This window comes from Trachypithecus francoisi, unplaced genomic scaffold (genome assembly GCF_009764315.1).
Source record: "Trachypithecus francoisi isolate TF-2019V2 unplaced genomic scaffold, Tfra_2.0 Lachesis_group13, whole genome shotgun sequence".
Classification (NCBI taxonomy): Eukaryota; Metazoa; Chordata; class Mammalia; order Primates; family Cercopithecidae; genus Trachypithecus; species Trachypithecus francoisi.
Genome location: NW_022681458.1, coordinates 44,715,891 through 44,727,874, shown reverse-complemented (window position 1 = coordinate 44,727,874; position 11,984 = coordinate 44,715,891). Strand labels below are relative to the sequence as shown.

General features: G+C 42.0%; 1 protein-coding gene across 10 annotated transcripts in view; it reads right to left on the bottom strand.

Annotated features, from left to right (window-relative positions):
* Positions 1 to 11,984, bottom strand: part of ANKRD44 (ankyrin repeat domain 44) — a 362,557-nt gene that overhangs the window by 53,223 nt on the left and 297,350 nt on the right. For all 10 annotated transcript variants that reach the window (XM_033230774.1, XM_033230771.1, XM_033230773.1 and 7 more), the window contains 2 exons: positions 5,125 to 5,326; positions 682 to 769 (listed from right to left, as the gene is read on the bottom strand). In XM_033230774.1, the coding sequence (XP_033086665.1) occupies positions 682 to 769; positions 5,125 to 5,326 (290 nt within the window). The remainder of the gene's footprint in view (positions 1 to 681; positions 770 to 5,124; positions 5,327 to 11,984) is intronic.

Below are 11,984 nucleotides of genomic sequence, written 5' to 3'. Positions count from 1 at the left end.
CCCGTCTTGCTTCCATCAGAGCAGCTCTACTTTGTGGTATTCTATGTTGGACTTCTGCTAAAGATTTCATTTAAACAAAGCTTCTTTCCCTAAAGAAAAGTCTGGAAAGTCTCAGGGAAAGAATGAAGTGTGATGCAAGAGGGAGGTGAGATTCTGACTATGACACTAATTCACATGCCTGGGGCTAGTCACTGCTGACTTTTGCTCTGCATTTCCTATTTGTAAGAGAAGATTAGGTGGGGAATACACCAACAGAAGGAAATTACTTTGAAAAAACAAAGTTGAGGAAGAAAAGACATCTGAAGGATTTCAATAATAGAGATAACCTCATGAGGTCTGTCCTATTTATTAATTAGAAAATGGCAATGGTGTAGCAGCTTCAGAAGAGGGTAAAAATGGGCGGAAAGGGGGAACAAAGGAGAGAATATAAATAAGAGCTGGGAAACATGGCCACAGCCCTTAAAAAGGTGATCCTTTCATCAAGACATGTGCACACCCACCCCTTCATGCTTTTCTTGGATATACACACTATAACTTAAAGCCACCTAATTAGCCCAGGGTCCTGGCCCAAATATATTCCCCCAACTTCTCAGTTCAACAGTCAGCCTTGTAATGATTTAACCAACCAGGTAGCTGTTGTGATTGAAATGTCAACCCAAGGCCACGTGTGAGCGCACTTACTGTCCTTTGGCATCTTTCACATCAACCGCCTCCGGGTTGTCTGCAATTTCTAGCAACAGCCGTAAACACAGTGTGTGACCATTGATTACTGAAAAAGAAAACAGTGTACAGTCTTTTAACAGAACAACACTACACATCTCTCCCAAATGACCTATTTTTTTTTTGAGATGGAGTCTCGCTCTGTCGCCAGCCTAGAGTGCAGTGGGGTGATGTCGTCTCACTGCAGTCTCCACCTCCCAGGTTCAAGCAATTCTCCTGCCTCAGCCTCCTGAGTAGCTGGGATTACAGGCATGCACCACCAGGCCTGGTTAATTTTTGCATTTTTAGTAGAGACAGGGTCTCACCATCTTGGCCAGGCTGGTCTTGAAATCCTAGCCCCAGGTGATCCACCAGCCTTGGCCTCCCAAAGTGTTGGGATTACAGGCGTGAGCCACCAAGTGACCTTCTGAGACAGAATCTCGCTCTGTCATCCAGGCTGGAGTGCAATGGTATGATCTTGGCTCACTGCAACCACTGCCTCCCGAGTTCAAGTGATTCTTCTGCTCAGTCTCCCGAGTAGCTGGGATTATAGGCACGCACCACCACACCCACTAATTTTTGTATTTTTAGTAGAGATGGGGTTTCACCGTGTTGCCTAGGCTGGTCTTGAATTCCTGGGCTCAAGCAATCCGACTGCCTTGGCCTCCCAAAGTGCTGGGATTACAGGCATGAGCCACCGTGCCTGGCCCCAAGTAACATTTATTTAGACTTCAAATCAGTGGTTTTCCATTGTTTCCACTGGATCCCCCTCAGCTTCTAGCTCAAGGTAGTTTCGGGGCAGAGTACCTCTTTGTTAATCTGTCTTCCCCCTTCTTCCCAGCAGGGTGCTTTGATCCCCACATTCCTTTTCTAGTTCGTGTGTTGAGGGTTTTTTCTTACACTTAGGGTCCTTTCTTATCTCTTGTCATGGGACTAATAATCTCTCCCCACTAATCAGCTCCCTTTTTTGTTCCTCTGAGTCACCAAATTCCATATAATCATCCTGTATCTACCCTGCCTCCAACGCTTTTAAAAAGAAGGAAGAAGGAAGAGAAGGGAGTGGAAGGAGATGAGGGGAGCAGGAGCAGGATGGAGGAGGAGGGAGGGGAGGAAGGAAGGAGAGAAGTGGAGGGGAGAGGGGCAGCAGGGAAGGGAGGAGGGAGGTGGGGCTGCCTCTTCTCCCAGGTCGTTTTACATTCTGAGGTAGATATTCAGAAGAGGTATTCCTGCAATAGCCCTGACGGATGGGTGGTGGCAGAAAACAAAACCTCACGCCGGCAGGTTGTGCAGGCTCCATCCGCTCACTGCTGAGTGAAGGTCCCTCAGCCCTGCGGTCCTCGAACCACAGCCGGCGCTTTCTCTGACTTCCCCGGCGTCCTGGTGCCTGGCCGGGGTGTGACTGGGCTCCCTGGGAGCCCTTTCCTAGGCCAGGTCAGGCTTCCCCCTGCCTTTCCTCACCCAGCGGACTGAGTGGGGGCCAATGTGGGCAGGAAATGCGGCCCCCACGCGGGGCCGGCCTGGACCGGCCGGGGCGGGAGCACGGGACGCACTCCTGTGCACACCAGTACCAGGCAGCTTTAGAAGGCTGTGGTCACACAGGGGCTGGGACGCAAACCTGTGACGATCACCTCCGGCTAAGCTGCTTTCTGCCAGGCTGTTGAATGGAAACCAAAGCCTTACGATAGGCATCGCTTCCCACTCAGGGAATAAGATGAGAGCAACCGTGGTTAAAATTCCAAACGTGACCTTCTCTAACACTGACAGTACATTGGCATTTGCCACATTATGGATGTGGAGAGAGAAGGGAATAGACGCCACTATGTGAGGCCGATAAAGGCTCTCCTAAGAGCTGCATTTTACAGACCTTTTATCTGCTTGCCAGTCAGGAGAGAATGCTAATTTAACAATGATACATTTTTTCAGGGACAATACATACATATTAGAATTAGCTTGCATTCATCAACAGCACCCAAATGAACTACAGGAATAATATGCGCATTTTGTAGACCATTGCATCCAGCTCATTCTCAGCAACATTACATTTGTGTATCTCGGGAGGAAATTCTGCGGATTGGAGTACAGGTAATATGTAGTTGCTGCTGCTATGTTTTTTGTTCTTACAATTACACTAAATCTGCTACCATTGGTGAAATAGGCAAGAAGTTTAACGTGTGGCTAAAAGGAAATGACTGGCAAAGGACTGACAGCTAAATACTGCAGACAGCAAGTTCATGAAGATGGAAAAACAGCATATTTTGACTGGTTCCTCTTTCTGTAGCAACTTAATACTCTAAATAGTCATAATCACAATAGTGCAAGTGACATTTGATACTTGGCTAAACACAAGAAGAAAAAAATTATCTAACTTCATATCACCCAATATGTTAGACAGCAAAACATTTTCTACAGTTGTGCTTTTTTTTTTTTTTTTTTTTTTGACACAGAGTCTCACCCTGTTGCCCAGGCTGGAGTGCAGTGGCATGATCTCGGCTCACTGCAACCTCTGCCTCCCGGGTTCAAGCGATTCTCCTGCCTCAGCCCCCCGAGTAGCTGGGACTACAGATGCGCACTACCACGCCCAGTTAATTTTTGTATTTTTAGTAGAGACGGCGTTTCACCTTTTTGGCCAAACTGATCTGGAATTCCTGCTGGGATTACAGGCATGAACTGCCACGCCCAGTCCCTCAGGTAAATTTAAGTTCCCCTGAAGTTTGTAGCCAAACTTAAATTCTCATTGGCTTCCTACACACTACATTTCCCCCCCCAAATTGCCTTCTAGCAAAAAGATGCTAACATCTTTAGCTCTGCTGCCAAGTTCAGCTTTTTCTCAGACCAGCTCAGCCTTTCCCTGGCTGTGAGTGACAACCATTTTTCACAGGACTCAGAGACTACAGCTGTCACTCCAACTATCTGTGCCAAAACCTCTGATACTCATCCTGGCTCTTGCTCCTCATAGTGCTCTGAGGATTTGAAACTCAAAATATCGCCTCTCAAAAGAGTTGAAAAAGATTTTGGGTAAGCAGATCCTCAAAGCACACGCTAAAGCTTCTGCACAGTAGACATTTTGTGAATCGTCTGGTGACAGTGTCTTTTTAATGAATGAGAGGAGGAAAATTCAAGCTGAGTGAGTCTTCTTGACCACTAGGGGGCTTCATTGGACCACAACCCATATCACACTGGCAAATGAGTGTAAATGCTTGTTCTTCATTGTTTACCTGTTTATAAGGGCGATTTTCCACCATCAAAGTAGGCCCTTTGTTATTGAAAGGAATTATATAATAACAAAAATAGGATGCTTCTCTTAATAATAGGCAACTAATCTTTAAAAAAGGAGGACAAAATTGGAATTTTATAATAATAACAAGAATGGCTGCGGAGCAAAAAGACTAAATGGGATGAGAAATAAGAATTTATAATTCAACCACACTAACTATTACTAACCCTATGGCTAAAGTTTTTTTTTTCCAGCAACAATCATTTCCAGGTAAGTAGGCAACAATCAGGTTTTTTCAACCTCTGTATTGTTTTTCTTCAGTGGCTTGGAAATTCAGGAACGTAGATGGAAATGGTTCTACAAGGTCTATCATTCTGGGAGAATTTTCCCAAGTAACAAGAATCATAAAGTCTTTTTTGAAAAAGTATCTTCACTTATTTGCTTCCTCAATACACCCATTTCACCAAGTAAGACAGTTATTTCTCTTTACAAAATGTTATCCACTACCCTAATCAAAGGCTGATATCACTGAATTTCCTGAGCTCAGAGGTATCTATACCTTAGCTGAGCTAGACCTTCCATATTACCCTTATGTCTGTGTATATATCTAGAAGTGTCCTGACACAGTTTGTCATAGGCATGGGAGAAAATCTCAGAAAAGGCAAATGACTTCCTTTTTGATATATACATGTGCTTTTAAAGCATCTTGATTTTTATACTGATGTGGAAAAAAAGCTAAGTAACATCATTTAGGCTGGCAGAATGATGTACCGATTAGATTGCTGCCTTATGATTCCTTATATAAAATAGCCCTGAATACATTAATATGAGTATGAAATAGCCATAAAACCTGCTATTGGTTTTGTGCTTTCAAATACTGTTTGATTTTGATGTGTTTTGTTCTATGTAACTTATTCTGAAGATTGTATTACACCTTGCCCTTTGTTCAGAATGTTTTGTGGTAGCTTTTAGCCAAAAGTTCTGAACTCTCCTTTGAGCTAAGAAGGCCAGAGCACCTGGCCAGAGAACATCAATCACCTCCAAGAGGATAGCAGGCCAAAAGCATTTTGGAAGTGTGGAAGTATGTCCGATGTGGAAAGAAAATTGATATTATTTTAAAAACTGGGATGAAAGAAGATGCTGCTTTCCTTCTATTAAAACTTATGAACAAGCCACAAAACTAGGGTAATCAGGTCCTTGACAAGACCTACCTGAGGCATGAAGTGGGGTTCTTTTGGTTACGTTGTCTTTCACAAAGATGGACGCGCCCTGATTGATAAGTGCTTCCACACATTCTGTGTGTCCTTTAAAGGCAGCCAGATCCAGAGCAGTGCGGCCTTTCTCATCCCTGATGTCCAGGTCCACCAGCGACTGCAGAAGGACTTCCAACGCTTGATGGTGCCCATTGTAGGCCTGAAAGAAGAAACCAATGGCTCCTATGCTTGCTCGCTCACCTCAAATCCCGCCACAATCCACAGGAGGGGCTGGGCTTCCTGGGCCATGGGTAGAGACCACTCCCAAGAGCATGTCAGAAAAACACTTGGAATAATTATTAAAACACAGGCAAGCTGGAGAGTTAGACTGAAACACTATAATGCACAAACCTCACAGTTCCTCTCTTTTGTCACATAATTTGCTCCAAAGGCACTGAATGTATTAATGTATTCTTATATTTATATCTACTGATCTAATTGTCTAATATAAACTAACAGCTGAATGAATTACCATATTCTTTTATCTGTTGGTTCAGTCCTAAACATATTGGCATAATCAGAATTTTTTTTTCCAGGAGTCTTTTCTGATAACAAACCTGGGGAAAAAAATTAGCAAAAACATGTGGACTTTGAGATACAACAGAGGCATATAGACGTTCTGTTATGGGCCAACTCTTTACTAATTCCTAACTGTGTGACCTTAGGTGAGTTTCTTAATTTCACTTAGAGTTTGTTTCTTCCTCTATAAGATGAGAGTAATCAGGGCTGCCTCCTAGGGTTGCTGTGAAGATGAAATTGCATAGGCTTTCCATAATATCTTGCATGTAGCTAGTGCTTTTCTCCTTTATTTCTTCCCTTGATTATAATGAAAAACATTTCATTATAGAAACAATTATGGAAATATATTCCATGTAGCAGCACTAAGTTCAGACCTTTTATGAGGTCCTAAGCTATGTTAAGATTCAGAGGCTTGTCAGACAGTGGCTCACGCCTATAATCCCAGCCCTTTGGGAGGCTGAGACAGGTGGATCACTTGAGGTCAGGTATTCGAGACCAGTTTGGCCAAAATAGTGAAACCTTGTCCCTACTAAAAATACAAAAATTAGCCAGGTGTGATGGCGGGTGCCTGTAATCCCAGCTACTCAGGAGGCTGAGGCAGGAGAATTGCTTGAACCTGAGGCAGAGGTTGTAGTGAGCTGGTATCATGCCACTGCACTCCAGCCTGGGTGACAGAATGAGACTCTGTCTCCAAAAAAAAACAACAAAAAAAGAGACTTTATACCACCAAAATACAAAACTAAAAGTCTGAAAGATACTTTTTATTGTGTCTATAAGTTTAAAAATGTATTAACACCTCCCCACCCCCACCTCTCCACACACAGACAAAGGACACTGAAAATAAGAGAAGAGAGCTAAGGTTATATGGGGTGAAAACGGGGATGGGCGGCATGGTCAAGAGCAGCTGAGAAAACTGTTCATTGGTGGCCTGACTCTGAAACTACAGGTGATAGTTTAAGAGAACATTTTTTGAGAAATGGGGCACATTCACAGGTTGTGTGGTAATAAAAGACCCCAAACAAAATGTTCCTGGGGCTTTGGTTTTGTGACCTATTCTTGTGTGGAAGAGGTGAATGCTTGACCCCATAGGGTTGCTGACCATGTAGAGGTACCAGAGAGCTATTTCTAGGGAGGATTCTGCAAAGTCTGCTGCCTAGCTAACAGTGAAGAAAATTTTTGTTGGTAGTATTAAAGAAGATATACAGGAATAGAATTTGAGAGACCACTTTAAAAGATATGGCAAGACTGAAACCACAGAAGTTATGGAAGACTGGCAGATTGGAAAAAACAAGAGGATTTGCTTTTGTAACTTTTGATGATCATGCTACAGTTGATAAAACTGTCATTCAGAAATACCACAATATTAATGGGCATAACTGGGAAGTGAAAGAGGCCCATTCTATACAAGAGATGCGGTCTGCTGGATTGCAGAGAGGTTGTGGAGGTGGATCTGGCAATTTTATGGGTGGTGGAGGAAACTTTGGAGGTGGAGGAAGTAATTTTGGCTGTGGTAGAAACTTTGGTGGAAGAAGACGCTATAATGGTGAAGGCGGTGGCAGCAGAGACAGTTATGGAGGAGGTGCTGGTGGGTATAATGGATTTGGAGGTGATGGTGGCACCTATGATGGTGGTCCTGGTTCTAGTGGCAGAGGGGTCTATGGTGGTGGTGGACCAGGATATAGAAACCAAGGGGCTAGATACGGTGGTGGGGGTACGATGGTTACAATGAAGGAGGAAACTTTGGCGGTGGTACCTGTGGTGGTGGTGGGAACAATAATGATTCTGGAAATCATAGTGGGAGACAGCAATCAAATTTTGGATCCATGAAAGGGGGTAGTTTTGGTGGAAGAAGCTCAGGCAGTCCCTATGGTGGTGGTTATGGATCTGGTAGAGGAAGTAGTGGATATGGTAGCAGAAGTTTCTAAAAACAGCAGAAAAGGGCTACTGTTCTTAGCAGGAGAGAGAGCGAGGATTGTCAGGAGAGCTGCAGGTTACTTTGAGACAATCTTCCCAAATGTATTAGAGGAATGGTAAAAATCTGCCACAGAAGGTATGATCATCCATAGTCAGAAAAGTTACTGCAGCTTAAGCAGGAAACCCTTCTTGTGCAGGACTATCAAAGCCACAGTTTGCAAAAAGTCCAGCTATTAATTAATGCAATGTAATGCCATTTAGATGTACATTCCTGAGGTCTTTTATTTGCTGTAGCTTTATCTTTTTCTTTTTCTTTTCAAATTACACCAGGTATATTGTCCTATAAATTGGGGTAGTGGTATGAGGATTAAAAAATGAAGGCATTTTAAACTTTCAATATTTGTGTAGTTCCGTTGTTTTTACATTTTAGTACAGAAACTTTAACAAAATGCAGTTTCGAAGGTGTTTCCTTGTGAGTTAACAAGTAAAGAAGGCCGGGCACGGTGAAGATCACTGTTAATTACTATTCTGTATGAATTGTGTTCAAGTTAACTGTAAGGAAACAACTGCTGACTTACAGTTTAAAGGGAATCTATTCTCCCCATTTCCAAACCATGATCTGAATGGGCACTGACAAGTGGAGAGAACAGATATTAGTACATTTGCAACGTGTGTTTTAGATAAATAGGACCGGGTATTTAAATTAGCACATTTGTGAATTTAATAGCATTAAGATAACCTTCAAATGAAAAACAAAAACTCAGAATTCAAAAAAAAAAAAAGAAGAGAAGCCTGATTCCAGTGTTTTCAGCAACCAAGTCTCCTCTTATGTCACCTGCACTTTTCATTTTTCTACTGCAGCTATTACTCAAGACACAATTTGTTTGAAAACAGGCTCAGCACAGACAAAAGACTAATTTCTTTAATATATAAAGAACTCTTGGAAACCACTTTAAAAACTAGGAAAATATGCAAAAGGCATGAAAAGGCAGCTCACAGAAAAAAAATATAAAAGGTCAATAAATATGTGAATATGTGAAGAAATAAGTAAATTTTTAAAGCACGATTTTTCAACTACCAGACTGGCAATGATTAAAGTTTGGTCATGCCCAGCATTAGGTAAGACACTGAAAAAAGCAATCATACACTCTGTTGGTGAGAGTATAGATTGGTGTGACATTTGTGGAGGGTGGTTTAACACAATCTATCAAACTTTTTAAAAAGAGAAACGAAGTTGCAAACAACACGTAAAGCATGACCTCATTTATATACAAAGCAAATATATCATATATATATAGACTTCTATATTCATAGAAGATTTGTACAAAGATACAAAAGAAGCTATCAATGGTAGTTATCTCTACAACCAGGAAGCAGAGTAATAAACACATGGACTTATTTTACCTTATCTTTTAAAATATGGTTTGAATGTTTCTTCCTGAGTGTGTGTTAACAATGACAATAACAAAACTGGATTGAAAAGGAGACATAAGAATTAAGAGTACAGATAAATTAAACATTTTTTTCTCATTACATTATTTTTGTGAATGATTTTGATTATGTTACATATTAAACCTATATATCATTTATAACAGGTAGTATAACAACTCATTCTGATGAATCCCAAAAGTATATCCCAGTCCCACTTCTCTCTTGACTTCTCAACTGCCTACTGATGTTCCCACTTGAATGTATAATAGGTATCTTAAACCAAAATCTCCCTCCCAAAACTTGCTCCATCTGCAGCCTTTACCATCTCAGTAAATGGCAACTTTATTCTTCTAGTTGTTCAAGCCCCAAACCTTACAGTTGTCTTTGTCTTCCCTACTGTTAAACCCAGAGCTTTTGCCTTAAACAAGGACGGGCTCTGGGATAATAGGGCCAATGGGTGTTGAAAAATAGCCCTTCCCCTCCTTGCTGCCCTAGTACAGGGAAATGTCTGCTGAAAGCAAGGGACACATTTGCTAACTCACACAGAGGTGTCATTAGGTTCTCAGGTATCTGGAAGGAATCTGGTCTAATTCTCACAAAGTGCTCTGTCAATGCCAATTTCAGGGCTCATCGTTTCTATTCTATCTTTAAAATACATCCAGAATCTGTCTACTTCTCAGTGCATCACCAACCTGTTTTGCCAGGATTACAGCAAAAGCTTCCCTTCCTATCCTTGTCCCACTGCAATCTGTTATTAATGAAACCATTGGGTGAAATCTTTTAAATTCAAGTTGGGTCACATCCCTCCTTGCTTAAAACTAGCCTATGACGTCTTCCCTCACTGATACCAACATCCAAAACTTTCCATGACCGATCAGGCCCCCAGCATCTGGCCTCACACTACCCTCAGCTTCAGCATGTCCCCTCACTCACTCTGTTCCAGCTGCACCAGCCTCCCTCTCTAGTTAAATAGCTGCATGTCCTGCTCTGGGCCACTGCATCTGTACTTTCTGCTCCCTCTGTCTGGAAAGCTCTCCCAGTAATTCTGCTCAAATATCACCTTATCAGGGGGGCTTCCCAGAGCAGCCCATGTAAAATATAAAATAGGCTCTGCCCTCCACCTCACACATACCCCCAGATACTCTCCACCCCACTAATCCTGCTTTCTTCTGCTTCATAGCACAAAACAGATACCAATGGATATCTGTTACATATCTATTGATTTGCTTATTGTCTGTGATTGAAGGGACTTAATGTGGGTTGTTCCTGCTGTATTCTAGAATCATGCCTGGCACACAACACTTATTTGATGAATGAATGAATGAATGAATATAATGACTACTATATTTATTACTATTTGTGGTAGAAACATATTTTTTAAATAGCAATTATTTTTTGAGGGTTTTTTATGTGCTGGGCACTATTTCAAACATTTTAACATAAATCCCAAAAATCTTTTCTTATAGATGAAAAAACCAAAACAAGAAATGTTAATTATCTTGCCCAAGATCACTTAGTTAGTAAGTGATAAAATCAGGATTCTGAACCCAGAATCTGTCACTACTAAAACTCATGCTTTTAGGCGCCATCTTACAATTTTCCCCAGTAATTCCATTTAGTTGACTTCCAAACAAAATAGTCTTGTCTCTAGGTGGAATAGAGACAAAATAATGATGACAGAATTGAATAACAAATACTGAATCAGAAACCTAAACCCTTTCTATAGAAGGCTCAACACAGAAATGCAGTGGCTTGAGCGGAGCTATGAAGCGAGAAGGTACACTTCCGGGACTAACCTTCAGACTCGTGCTCTTCTACTACACACACTGCCTAGCTTGAGACAGGAGAATACATTTCTAAAATAAATTGCTAATACATATGTCTAACTTTCTTATCTGTACTTGTTATGCACCATAGCTGCACAGGATAGTAAGCCTCTATTCTAACCCAAACTCTGAAGCAATAGCTAACTTTTATGGAGCACTTGCTGTATGTCAGGCAGTACTGGGCATGCATTGCCTCACTGAATTCTCACAACAACCCATGCTTTGCTCCTGTTATTCCCATTTTGCCCAGGATGACACAGAAGGGCAGAGATGACACCCAGTTCTCCCATGGTTACACAGTCTAATGTGGAGGAGCTGGGTTTCAAAGGTGGACCAGGCTGACTCCCAGAGCCCAGGCTGTGAGGCTTTGCACCAGCGAATATGGAAAGGGCGCAACATAACCATAGGCTACATGTTCCCTTAACCTTTTATTATAGGAAATTCCAATCATAAGCAAAGAATAGAGGACGGTATAATGAATTGCCATATACCTTTCACGCAGTTTGGGTCATGAACAGCTCAGGGCAGAGGCAATTTCTTTTTTTTTCTTTCTTTCTTTCTCTCTTTTTTTTTTTTTTTTTGAGCTGGAGTCTCATTCTGTTACCAGGCTGGAGTGCAGTGGCACCACCTCGGCTCACTGCAGCCTCCGCCTCCCGGGTTCAAGCGATTCTCTTGCCTCAGCCTCCCCAGTAGATAAGATTACAGGTGCACGCCACCATGCCCAGCTAATATTTTTTTAATTTTAATTTTAATTTTGTATTTTTAGTAGAGATGGGGTTTCACCATGTTGGCCAGATTGGTCTCAAACTCCTGGACTCAAGGGATCCACCTGCCTTGCCCTCCCAAAGCGCTGAGATTACAGGCGTGAGCCACCACACCCGGCCACACAGGTGATTTTAAGCCAACTCAGGAGCACTTCATGTAAAACTTGAGATAAGAGGAGGGCCTACATCAGTGTGTACATCAGGCTACAACACTTGACTCCAGGCTTGAGTCTGTCGCTTAAACTTGGACTTAACTTGGTTAAGTTAAAGAGACCTAACACTAAAATCAAATGGAGTGAACTATGCTGGCAATTAGGAAAACTTTAAAATTTCAACCCATACTTTCTTTTATACCAGGCACTTG